We start from the raw sequence: 14,073 nt of genomic DNA, 5'->3' as shown, positions 1-14,073 counted from the left end.
CAGTGTTGGAGAAAAAATTAAAAAGAAAACAACAAAAATATAATTCCAATGAAGCTGCTATTCACTGCTTCCTTATTATGGACACTATGTTATCTAGCAGAGAGCATAACCTTTGGGAGTTTACAGGGAAATATCAATAAGTGTGCTTTATGAAATTTCATTTAATGGTCGCTTAATTAGGCAAATGAGTTTATAGCACTAAAATTAGCCTAGTGAATACCCAAGGGGAATTTACAGACTGACCACACAAATTTGCCTATCAAAGGTCTTCAGGCCCATAAGTCACACCTTAAGAAAAGCAGAAAACAATAATGCACAAAATAAAACAGGAGACTACCAATTCTGATGCAATAATACATTATGCTTAACTGCACAGTCAACATCAAATTTTAATTATGCACAACGTACAGGTAACACTGATGAAAGTAAAAGCATAAGGCTCCAGGCCCATCAGAGTTCAAGTTTACAATTAGAAAGTGCCAGAATGAGAAAAATGAAAATTTCACAAAAAATTCATAAATTTAACAAAAATGATAATCCAATAGAGCTGGTTCTCTAATATGAGCTGTATGTCAATCCTAAGAATCATTTTTGTAAGAATAGTAAAAAATAGAAAGTAACACTTTGCATAATATTAATGGTAGAAGAGCACAAAGTAGGTTTTTTGTCAATTTTGATGCAACATTACATAATGATTAACTAATTAAATACCACCAATTTTAAAATATCTACTATTAAAAACATGGACATTAAGAAAATTTGATTACCACTGGGCTTCATGCCCAAGGGAGCTCTAAGTCCCACATTGAAAATTGCAACATGTGAAAGATAAAAATTTTCACAAAAAAACCTGTATTACTTCCAAACAATTAACTAATGAGACAATTTTTCAACTGAAGCTGTATTTCAGTCCTATGTTTCTTTCCTGTAAGTGTGAGAAGAGCAAGTGATATGGTTTTCCTTTCACCGCCACTACGGAGGCAGTGCCCAGAATAGGGTTTTGTTCAATTTTGATGCAATATTGCACAATGCTTAGCAGCATAATAACCATAAATTTTTTAATAATAAAATAAAAGTCTCATGGATATTCAGAAAATGTGACTAGCCTATAGAGTTCAGAGTCATACTTTGAAAATCCCAAAATGTAAACAAGAGAAAACTATATTAAGAGTTTATTTCCATTTTCAACACCTTTTTTACATAAAGCAAAATAATCAATTTACTGTCATTTTTATATGATCAATCAAAAAATATGTTGTAAAAGCAAAAATATCAATAGAACAATTATAAATGTCCAACTTGCTCCATTCTGAAATTCTGAACATAGTGAATGGTTGAATCTGACAAACTGTAAAGATATGTGTTTTTTTTTCCATTTTTGACACTTATTAAACAAAACACATATCAGGTTTACCATCATTTTTTTATAATCAACTAACAATGTTGTTAAGATGCAGAAAATGTCAAAAGAACAACTTAACATATCTAATTAGTTCAAAAATGAGACTGTTAGCATGCCTGAGAATTAAATTTGAGGAAAAAAAACACTTATATACAAAAAAGGCATAACTTCACCAAATCTTTACTGATCAAGCTTATTTTGAAAACTTAATCTGTATTTCAGTAACACTGATCACTACTGTGAATTTCAAGACAATTGGGCAATTGATTTTCCTTAAAATGTGTTATAGGTGTTGCATATATGCTGAAAAAGTGAAAAAACAGCAAAACTTTTATAAAAATGCTCTGATCATGCCAATTTTCAAACTTGACTTGCGTATTATAGATATTCATCAGTTCTGTAAGTTTCAAGCCAAAAAGTAAAGCAGTTTTTCACTTATCATGTTATCAGGGTTGCATATATGCTGAAAAAAGTGAAAAAACAGCTGACTTCCATGAAAATGTTCCTATCATGCTTATTTTCAGACTTGACCTGCGTATTATGAATATTCATCAGTTCTGTAAGTTTCATGCCAAAAGGTAAAATGGTTTTTCAAATATTGTGTTATCGGTGTTGCATAAATGCTGAAAAAAGTGAAAAAACTGCATAACTTCAATATAAATGGCCTGATCATGCTGATTTTCGAACTTGACCTGCGTATTAAGAATATTTATCAGTTCTATAAGTTTCAAGCCAAAAGGTAAAACGGTTTTTCAAATATTGTGTTATCGGTGTTGCATAAATGTTGAAAAAAGTGAAAAAACTGCATTACTTCCATATTAATGGCCCGATCATGTTGATTTTCGAACTTGACCTGCGTATTATGAATATTCATCAGTTCTGTAAGTTTCAAGCCAAAAGGTAAAACGGTTTTCCACTTATCGTGTTATCGGTGCTACATAAATGCTGAAAAAAGTGAAAAAACAGCATAAATTCCCCAAAAATGGCCCGATCATGCTGATTTTCGAACTTGACCTGCATATTATGAATATTCATCAGTTCTGTAAGTTTCAAGCCAAAAGAAAAAACGGTTTTCCACTTATCGTGTTATCGGTAAAAGTGCACGGCGACGGCGACGACGGCAACGACAGCGACGACGGCAACGACGGCGACGGCGACGACAGACGCAGGTGATGGCTATATGTACAGACACATCTGTGTCTGTACATAAAAAGCCTTATAATTCTTGCAAGTGGTTTCTTCTTAGTAATTTGGACATTTAAGTTAAATTGAGGACAACACCGCTTCACTAAGAAATGACGTAAAGTCACAAACTACAACGAAGATGGACTGTGAATTATACAAAAGTAATGTCTGATCGGAGAGTGGGGGTGCATTCGAAACACATGACCTTTTGTCACTCTTACGTAGTTTTTTTTTTAATTACACATACACCATAATAATAACTTTATCTAGAAAACACATTTTGTACGCCTAGTTCTAAGGATATAAGCCTACGGATGTATCCAATATATATTAGATGGGGTTGGGTTTTTTTACCCCTCCTAAAATAAATTTTAAAACTCGGTCAGAACTTATAATTTGATATTTAATAACTTAATTATAAATTTATAATTGTATATATATGCATTTAAAAAAGTCATCAAATCAAGTTCCAAGACCTAAATATTTTCATAATGTACGCCTTATGACACTTGATAACGTTCACGTGATTCAGATGAAGACAAAATGTGTCAAAAATATCTGAAATCGATATTGGGAAAGGGTTTAAGGGAATGATGTAAGGCACATGAGTAAACTGTGGTCACATAAAGAGATAATTCTAGTTTTTTATGTAATTATGCAAACATTTTCCGACTCATGCATGCCTCAAAGTATGGGAAGTTTAAATATTTTAAATATCGAAGGCTTTAAAAATATCCTATGTGGATAATATTTACACGTTTTTAATACTAACAAAAATTAGACTGCTTTAAATAGGTATTACGACATGCACGTTTATTTTTGACAAATTTTGTCTTCAACTTCGGTTGAATTTTTCACAGTGCCTGGTAATGAATGTTTGCTAATTGCTTTCTAAGAGAATGCAGTTTTTGCCGTTTAAAAAATTTGACTTTTCCCTGTCACCATTTCGTCTAGCTAATCGTGGATGTAACTGAATTAAAGATTCTATCAATGGCTAAAATATTACAAAAAAAAACATCAAACAACTGAAAATAATGACCCGCGACAAAAGACGCCCCGAAAAGTTTCTTTTTTCAATTTTTAAAAACCGGGCGACACCTCGAAGGTGGCCGCATTATTGCGTTATTCAAAAAATTCTAGTTATTTTCGGAGACGTTAAAACGTCAGATTTAGTTGCTAGGCTGATGTACCTGTAAGTAAAGTTTCACTTGGTCAAACAATTCTTACGTTAGGTAATATAAAAAAAGATAAATGGGCCTACACATATACTTGCATTATCTTTATAAAAAATCTTTTTCTGTTTCTGCTCAACTCATAACTCATGTTACTGGTGTGGGAGTACTGATAACCTGTCGCCATGAAGGGAGACGTCAGTTGTTAATTATTACCTAAATCAGTACACGTTTTGAATATAGACATATACATTCACTCGTTTCTTCTGCCTTGCATTAGTAATATGATCCACTGCTGCTATCTTCCAGGCTATTAATTATTACCTAAATCAGTAGACGTTTTGAATATAAAAATATACATTCAGTCGTTTCTTCTGCCTGGCATAAGTAATATGATCCACTGCTTCTATCTTCCAGTTTTGTAAATCAATATAATTTGTTTTTTCATTTTTCAGAATAACAAGTCAGCTGATTACAAAATGTGTTTCAGAGTACTTGGGTGACTGAACATGTTAAGTCCAGTGTACTTCCAATTGTCTCTCTATATTCACTACAATCAGAACAACCATACTCCCTCAGGCTGCTTCAAAAATGCAGTCACCCTACGCCAAATTACATTATCCACATTTTGGATCAGTGTTCAAATACACGCACACTAAAGTAGCCTGCGAGAAGTTCACAGCTACCAGCTTAACGGACATCGTACCTATAAAAATTTTAGGGAGAAGGTATGTTGCTCAGAAATTTTCATCAAATTTGCCTGCACATTTCACAGACATTGCTTAGAACTTATTACTCTTATTATAAACAAACTGACAGGCAGAATAATCAAAATATAAAATATAAAAGAAAATGTATATGTTGATAAGATATTATTACCAACTTTGCACATCACTATCAAAGGCCATCCCCTTTGAACAAGTTGACCATTGGTGACAACAAGAACGCCAACATGTGACTATACGTCAACAAAGGTATAAAAGCGCAAAATTTTAAAAGTGCGTTCACTCAACAGCGGACAGATCTAGAGCAACAGGACGGATGCCATGTGCTGCGCCCTGTATCAAGCACAAAGGACACGGGAGTCGACTCCCATTTCTCCGAATCTTCTACTCATCCTACGTCAACGCTTCGCTCTTCGACATATTGTTCCCTGCACACGCAGACGTCTAGACGGTGGATTCGGCGTTGCTCTTAGCTGGCCAGCTAAAATCTTCGCTTCTCCCCACGAGGAATCGTCGCTCGGTCATCTTCGCAGGATACTTCACCTTTTTGCTGTCGTGGGCTGGAGTCGTAGTGTCATTGCATATTCCCATGCTTTCCAGGTTTCTTTTTATTACAGGTCCAGGAAGCAGACTGCAAACTGGTGGGCGCCGCCTGTGGGACTTCGACTACACTCCTTAAGGTATGTAATCTTTTTTTCTTTTTGGAAGGGGGGTTTGAGAAAGAAAGAAATCTAATCTCGTTTTTATTTCTGTTTACAGGACATAGAAGATGATGGGCGCCACCTGTGGGACTTCGACTACACTCCTTAAGGTATGTAATCTTTTTTTCTTTTTGGAAGGGGGGTTTGAGAAATGAAAGAAATCTAATCTCGCTTTTATTTCTGTTTACAGGACATAGAAGATGATGGGCGCCACCCGTGGGACTTCGACTACACTCCTTAAGGTATGTAATCTTTTTTTCTTTTTGGAAGGGGGGTTTGAGAAATGAAAGAAATCTAATCTCGTTTTTATTTCTGTTTACAGGACATAGAAGATGATGGGCGCCACCTGTGGGACTTCGACTACACTCCTTAAGGTATGTAATCTTTTTTTTTCTTTTTGGAAGGGGAGTTTGAGAAATGAAAGAAATCTAATCTCGTTTTTATTTCTGTTTACAGGACATAGAAGATGATGGGCGCCACCTGTGGGACTTCGACTACACTCCTTAAGGTATGTAATCTTTTTTTTTCTTTTTGGAAGGGGAGTTTGAGAAATGAAAGAAATCTAATCTCGTTTTTATTTCTGTTTACAGGACATAGAAGATGATGGGCGCCACCTGTGGGACTTCGACTACACTCCTTAAGGTATGTAATCTTTTTTTTCTTTTTGGAAGGTGGGTTTGAGAAATGAAAGAAATCTAATCTCGTTTTTATTTCTGTTTACAGGACATAGAAGATGATGGGCGCCACCTGTGGGACTTCGACTACACTCCTTAAGGTATGTAATCTTTTTTTTCTTTTTGGAAGGGGAGTTTGAGAAATGAAAGAAATCTAATCTCGTTTTTATTTCTGTTTACAGGACATAGAAGATGATGGGCGCCACCTGTGGGACTTCGACTACACTCCTTAAGGTATGTAATCTTTTTTTCTTTTTGGAAGGTGGGTTTGAGAAATGAAAGAAATCTAATCTCGTTTTTATTTCTGTTTACAGGACATAGAAGATGATGGGCGCCACCCGTGGGACTTCGACTACACTCCTTAAGGTATGTAATCTTTTTTCTTTTTGGAAGGGGAGTTTGAGAAATGAAAGAAATTTAATCTCGTTTTTATTTCTGTTTACAGGACATAGAAGATGATGGGCGCCACCTGTGGGACTTCGACTACACTCCTTAAGGTATGTAATCTTTTTTTCTTTTTGGAAGGGGGGTTTGAGAAATGAAAGAAATTTAATCTCGTTTTTATTTCTGTTTACAGGACATAGAAGATGATGGGCGCCACCTGTGGGACTTCGACTACACTCCTTAAGGTATGTAATCTTTTTTTCTTTTTGGAAGGGGGGTTTGAGAAATGAAAGAAATCTAATCTCGTTTTTATTTCTGTTGACAGGACACAACTGCAAGGAGACACCCCACATCTACACTTAAGCTACTTCGACCATCCCTTGGAGCCAGCGAGTCCTGCCATGGTCTGTCTCTTTGATGTGGCTTCACTGGGGAAGCGTCCAGCGAGTCCTGTCATGGCCTGTCTACGAGGTGGCTGCATTAAGGAAGCGTCCGGCGAGTCGTGCCATGGTCTATCTGCGAGGTGGCTGCACTGGGGAAGCGTCCAGCGAGTCCTGCCATGGTCTATATGCGAGGTGGCTGCACTTGGGAAGCGTCCAGTGAGTACTGCCATGGTCCGTCTACGAGGTGGCTGCACTGGGGAAGCGTCCAGCGAGTCCTGCCATGGTCTGTCTACGAGGTGGCTGCACTGGGGAAGCGTCCAGCGAGTCCTGCCATGGTCCGTCTACGAGGTGGCTGCACTGGGGAAGCGTCCAGCGAGTCCTGCCATGGTCTGTCTACGAGGTGGCACCACTAGGAAGCGTCCAGCGAGTCCTGTCCAACGTTTCATGGCAACTGCAAGGAGAAGAGGGCCACGTGCATACTTCCAATACATCCCTCAATCCTTGGTGCCAGTGAGTCCTGCCACGGTCTGTTGAAGAGGCTGCATTGGAGAAGCGTCTGAAGCATATGGTGTTTCACTGAGGCGGAAAAACCTGCAAGGTAACCCGTGTTACTGGCGAGAACAATACACTAAAATTAATTTTTCAGCAGCAGTCTGTGCCATAAACTTTTCACCCTACTGGCCATTCAGTCCACCTTCTTTCCTAAAAACTAGATATAGATGTCTGAATCTTGATTCACTGGTTCGAATACAAAGTTCAGTAGGACTAGACTGGATTGCATTAATATTTGTATTAACAAGACCTTGACATTTTTCTCGAATCATGATGTAACAGTTACATTTAAAATAAATCAAAAGCTCTTTTTCATACTTATAGAAAAAATCTAACAGCCATGTCACCAAATTGACACATTCTGGAAATCTACCGATTCCAACAATTTTTCTGGCTGCAGACTGCTTTTGATATACAATTTTTGAAAACTAATCAAATTTTCCTTTCTATTTACAGAACTCAATTAGGGCAATTCCTGATAAAGTCCCGCTTTTTTGAAAGAGGTGCAAGAAGAGGGTCACATTCAATCCTTGGTGCATGGTTGAGTCCTGCCATGGTCTGTATGTTAGGGGGCTGCATGGGGGAGCATCAGAAGCATATGGCGTTTCACAGAGATGGAAACCTATCAAGCCTTAAAAGGTACATATCACTCATGTTTTTGGGGGAAAACAAAACACTTAAGTGATTTTTCATACCTTGAAAAACTAAAAACCGTTAGCCACATTAATTTGACAGCTCGCATTCAGAAGGCAATGTCTTTTATCCATGACCCACTCCTAGGATTAAGATATTTATGGTTAGTAGATTGGATTTGGGTGGGAGAAGTAAAGAGGGAAACTTTTGACTTATAATTTTTTATTTTGTAGTTGAGGCAGATAGCATTGGCGAGCGCCTGTCCTGATGACGGTCCATTTTAACAAGGTTAAAATGGAGAAAGCCATGTCAGCTATATCATATAGTGTTTCAAGAGCCCTTCAATAGTTGTGATTAGAGAGCATTCAAGGTAAGTTATGGGGCAGGATAAGGGTAAATGAACTAGATTGTCATTCATTGTATAGATAATACAAATCTTTTATCAGTGCAACTCCAACAAACTGAGCATTTTGTGCAAGGTCTTAGACAATTGTTTTAAGAATGTTTATGACCTGTCACTCGGTGCAGGCATTTGTTTTCTATTTACAATTTACTCTAGCAAATTCAGTGCTCATTTTTCACAGGTAAAAAACTCTTTTAATTTGTCACAGATGTGGAATAACCTTATCATTCATACAAAATATTTTGACATGCCATTCGTCAACTTTCAGATCCTCAACAGTCTCAATATTCTGCAGGACGTTGTCAATGGTCCAGATTACTTGGAGCTACCGCCCCCACCACCCACCACCACCAATGTGACTCCGGGGCGTGGTCACTGGTCCAGATTACTTGGAGCTACCGCCCCCACCACCCACCACCAACAATGTGACTCCGAGGCGTGGTCAGTGGTCCAGATTACTTGGAGCTACCGCCCCCACCACCCACCACCAACAATGTGACTCCGAGGCGTGGTCAGTGGTCCAAATTACTTGGAGCTACCGCCCCCACCACCCACCACCAACAATGTGACTCCGAGGCGTGGTCACTGGTCCAGATTACTTGGAGCTACCGCCCCCACCACCCACCACCAACAATGTGACTCCGAGGCGTGGTCAGTGGTCCAGATTACTTGGAGCTACCGCCCCCACCACCCACCACCAACAATGTGACTCCGAGGCGTGGTCAGTGGTCCAGATTACTTGGAGCTACCGCCCCCACCACCCACCACCTCCAATGTGACTCCAGGGCATGGTTACTGGTCCAAATTACTTGGAGCTACCGCCCCCAACACCCACCACCAATGTGACTCCGGGACGTTGTCACTGCATGGTCCAGAAATTGTATACTAGCAGCTACCACCCCCACCTCCAGTGCTGTGGTTGTGGTAATAAAAGGCCACCGTAGAAGTGAGTATTTATTTCCATCTCTCTATATTGTTCAGATTGTTAGGCATTTTCCTGGTTTATATGCCTCCCTTTACGCCTCTTGTTCTCCAGTCACTTTCTTTTTGTAGAATCTTGGCACTCTCCCAATCAATGTTTTTTTGTGATGGTTCGTTGTAGCAGAAGGCTACCTTGGGCTGTAGTGTATTTTTCCCTCTTCGGGTACCCTTTCTTATTCCTTCCCGTGTTCTTTAACTCTAACGTTCAACTTTCTCTTTGTCTCTCCCATATAAATCCTTCACAAATTAAACACTTGATGGAATACTAGTACACTCCTCCCGCTGGATATAGATTGTTCAGGCTTTACTTAAACTTGTCTTTGAGTAGAGTCGTTTAAGGTACGGATGTACCCAAATATAGCTAAAAATCGTCATTTTTGGTTTTTTATGTCTAATTATTGGTTAAATGTGTATCTAACGTTTAACAGAATAAATTTTTTACATTTTGAACAAAAAATGTTTTTTCTGAGGATTCTGATGCTGCACACATCGGCACCGGTGGCCTGGTCTATGCCCCACCTTCGTTGTCAAGGGCCGTTGGCATGGGTTAACTCGGTGGGCGGACCTTAGCAGCATCAGCACGTCTAGGGAAACAATAGAACAGGGATGCGCCATGCCCCCTTTGTCATAAACAGCGATCGGCAAAGCAGTGCCTATTGTTCCGCTTAAGCTGTTTTGATAGTCACTCTGGATTGTGATTAGCGCTAAGATGAATCTTTTCCGACACATTGGATTTGCTCGAAATACGCGTTCTCCCTTGAATATTGCTTATTGTTACACGCGCTCTTTCGATTTTCTTGTTAACTTTTTGAGATACGCAAAAAAAAGAAGAAAAGTCCGTTGCTTGCTACCCGTGACAACAATCGTCATACTTTCTATCCATTTTCGACAACATCTCGATGCAGTTGTTAGATTTTAAAAATCTTAACATGGGCGTAACTAGGCATACGCACGGATGCACTGTGCGTACAATTTTTGGCCAACCATGATATTATTTCATATAAATTTAGTGTATTTTTCACGGAATATAAAGAAATCCTCTGCTTATTAAAGTCACCTTTATGAACAAATCCTCTGTATCAATTGTATAGGCACAAATGCTCTGCCCCCCCCCCCCCCCCCCCCCCGGTCTTGCATACTTTTATTGAACTGTGTTAAACAATGCCTGAAACCTTAACAAGTTTTATCTTAATCGTCCATCTAACTGGAACTTCCTATACCTCTTAATTGGAGGGCTCAGTGGCCCACAACTCTCCCGAAGCCTCGCTGGCGATATTTAGCTCAGGTAAATATCTACTCGAGTGTTATTTTCAAAGAGCAGCTCCCGCAACCCTGAGGGCACTAGATAAAATCTGGACACCAGGTTTTATAAGGAGCTAGAGAAACAAAGGAAGGATTTTTCCTGCAAAGCGTCAAAGAATTTTGAAACGGAGTTGACCCAGCTTTTCTCATTTCCTCTAACAAAACCTTTTTGGTTGTGTCTATTTCTTGTTGTTGATGGTCCGATCGGCGTCCTGTAACACGGCCCTGTTTCGAACCATTTTTCGCTTGGCGAATGTGAACAAGACCGCCTGCGATGCTGCTATTGTGTGCACATCCTAGAGCGCATCCCTAACACTTTCCCCGACGGCAATTGACGTGGCCACTGATTGCTTGAGTCATTAGGGCTTACTTGATTGCCTGTCAATCATTCTGGCAGTGCTAGCGGTAACCCCTTGAAGTTACTAACAGGAGGTGAGATTGATACAAAAATAAGATTTTTTGACATCCAAATGCATGCAAACAAGCTAATTTCAACCGGCAATAGAGTACCCATCTTCGCGATCCTCAGAACGATAACAGGTAAAGCTGTCAACAATTTAATTTGCTAATTTGGACAATTAACCTCCCTGAAAGGGTTTTTGCTCGTTTTCTTTGCTTTCAATATTGACGAGATAGCGTTATCTTAGCAAGCTATAACTGTCCACCTGTACACCTGAGGGAGACCAAATTCACCATGCTAATTATGAAAAATATGCACTAAAAGTGCTTTTTAAGAAATTTTGATTGATCCTCTCTTTTCTAATTTATAGACTTTGAAAGTGAAAATTCCCTAATATTTTGATGTAATTTCACGTTTTTATAGATAAAATCAACAATAAGTGTCTGAAGAAAAATCCCCGACTCCATGCTGTAGTACTTTGTTCAAGTGTTAAAATGCCATCAAAAGCAAGTTTATAGAAAATCAGGTGTATAAAAATGGTGTTTTTGTCCCCAAAATCCCAATATTACGTCACACGATGAAGTTAGAGCTGTGTTCCAAGCATAATTAGATATTTTGAAGATACATTAAATGAATGTGACAGGAATAAAAAAGCCAAGACCTTTATTTTAAGAGAAAATCTCAAACCTACATCCCCACCTTAAATGCTGTTAGTGTTCCTTTTCCTTCGTTAAAACTAATTTGTGCAATACCCCATTGTGACATTAAGTCTGAAGGTCGCCAGTGGCATGTCAAAATATTTCGCTTGAATGTTTTTTCCAAGTTTGTGACAAAAGTGCTTTTGATATTTATTTCCCATCAAACTGCTGAAACTTTAAAAACACATTTCATATACAAATGGTTGACTTTTATTACATTTTGAAGTAATAATTTAAATTTGCAGGCTACCAAAAGTGGTGGATTCTAAAAATGAAGATTGCAACTACCAAACCTCCAGATGAAACACTTCTTCAGGATTGAGGGATCTTTATACAGATAACTTTGTAAGTTATTGGGGATCAACAACTTAAGAAAAGTGGTTCTGAATTTTTTAAGTATTATTATTGGTGTATTATGGCGTTTCTTATTATTGACAGTGATCAAAAACTATATCCTATGTAAACAAACAGTAGAATTAGAAGTAGCACAGACAGTCAACAATTTAACATGTAGGCTAACATTACAATATTCAATATAGCAACATCTTTTCTTACTTTTTTGTCAAATGTTTGAAATAATTTATTTTTTGAAGACTGCTGTCTACTTACTCTAAAAAGTTAATATGTATATATCAATAAAGGAAGCATATTTCACTGTACATTTGGAAATAACGCTCTGATCATTTTAAGAACCAAGCTTTTCATTAATGTTAACAGTGTGTAAATACATGTACCAGTGATATACTTTCTTTGTTGCAGTTACTGCAAGCTTTCGATATAGCTTTTCATACTTTTGAGTAAAAGTTGGATTTCATTTGTAGGCTACGAATTGGGAGTTTTCCAATAATTACGCCTGCATGATGTCAGATAACGTCGACCCAAGACCAAATGTCCAAGATGTTGAACACTGTACAGCGTTAGCAAGGAGCCCTGTGGACACTTTCATGGATGCTCGGACATCCCACGAGTTTTGGTGTTGAAGGACACGGCTTGTTCTGCAAACAAATATAAAGAATGTGGAATGGTAATGAAGGCAATATACAGTACTGAATGTAGTGGGAATACAGTCTAATAATGTATCAGTCTTTTGGATGCTGAGAATATTTGGGGTTCATGGGTCACAAACATGTCAAGGTGAAATTGCATCAAATTTCATTTGTATTTTATGCCTTATGCAGTGAACCATTTTATTTCAATAACAGAAGAGAAAACTAAGGTTCAAGATAATTCTTCATTCCATACAAGATCAATTGAATAAGATGTGCTTCTGTAGGAAAAGTCTACATGTACCTCTGCAGTTGCTATAATTATTATATTAATAAATTTGAATATAGAGTTGCTTTATCCACATTCTGAATGCAGATAGTTTTTTGCTCACAAAAACATTCCCACCACTTGTGGTCGTCTGTGTTTTGTTTCAATCTGAGATGGTCATTTTTCAAATTTGTGCTTTTGATGATGTGGAGTTGTTTGTCAGTATGGCATTTGAAAAGGTCTTAACCTGCACACTAACCTTACTAACAAACCCTCACATTTTTGTAAAATCTGACTTCATGTAAACGCTTTTACATGAAGAGATTTTACATTGATAGATTGTGCAAAATCTGTAATGAAATATTTTACGTGTGAGAAAATATTTCATTATATTTTTTGTACAGTCTGCTCTTCTTGAGAGATGCTGTCATCTCTCAAGATAGAGATCACATTACTAATATTCAGATTTTCTCAAGTGTTATAGTTGACAAATACATCCACTTCATCACATATGCACCTTTTCTCCGGATCAAAAAAAATTCAGATTGAAATTTACATGGGCGGTCATACAGTGTAATGTGAGATCCGAAATATTTTGAAGCAAGCTTGCTTTATTCTGTACTTGTATCATGCAGGTAGTTGCGATTTCAGTGCAAAGTTACATTTTAGAAACCTGGTATTTTAAGTCGAATTATATATCAAAGTTTAGTTGAAATCATTGATATTCCCGAGTTATAATCATATTACTTGAATCTGTTTGCATTTTATCATAAAGAGGACTATAATCAAGTTTTGAAAGATGCTTGCAGTTGTAAAATGATTAACTTTATTTATGGTTTTAATTCTCCAAGATAAAGTCAAAATGATTCTGTTTAATTGTTATGTCTCTTGTTAGTTTTTTTATTGGCTTCAGTGCCTTTTTATGTAAGAATTACTTTAATAAGTTTTTATGCTTCACCTCGTGTATAGTATATATAGAGAATAGTTAGTCAAGACGAAGGTTATTCCATCTCACAATGCTGTCTAAAACGGGACGATTCTTGAACTGTACGCAGCGCCGTGCCAATAGAAACCGATTTCGTCATGTTATAAGGACCGAATTATCCGGGCGTGGGCACTTTCCCGGCATTCCCCACGAAGGGTTTAGACGGGTTTTTCCCCACGGCCCGAGAGCATCTGGTACCAGTTTCCGACCACAAGACCTGCATTATCGGACTGTGTGCG

General features: G+C 37.9%; 1 protein-coding gene across 1 annotated transcript; it reads left to right on the top strand.

Annotated features, from left to right (window-relative positions):
• The first annotated feature begins 4,693 nt into the window (after positions 1–4,693).
• Positions 4,694–13,725, top strand: LOC147762973 (uncharacterized). The gene is made up of 8 exons (XM_087009660.1): positions 4,694–5,295; positions 5,376–5,427; positions 5,508–7,224; positions 7,635–7,817; positions 8,045–8,181; positions 8,483–9,160; positions 11,841–11,940; positions 12,417–13,725. Exon 3 carries the CDS (start codon positions 6,645–6,647, stop codon positions 7,158–7,160), a length of 516 nt encoding a protein of 171 aa, XP_086865786.1. The 5' UTR covers positions 4,694–5,295; positions 5,376–5,427; positions 5,508–6,644; the 3' UTR covers positions 7,161–7,224; positions 7,635–7,817; positions 8,045–8,181; positions 8,483–9,160; positions 11,841–11,940; positions 12,417–13,725.
• Positions 13,726–14,073: the final 348 nt, after the last annotated feature.

The sequence above is a fragment of the Lingula anatina genome, chromosome 3 (assembly GCF_051362555.1).
Source record: "Lingula anatina isolate TDL-2025a chromosome 3, LinAna3.0, whole genome shotgun sequence".
NCBI classification, from domain to species: Eukaryota; Metazoa; Brachiopoda; class Lingulata; order Lingulida; family Lingulidae; genus Lingula; species Lingula anatina.
The sequence above is the reverse complement of the archived record's forward strand: the minus strand, read 5'-3'. Positions and strand labels throughout refer to the sequence as shown.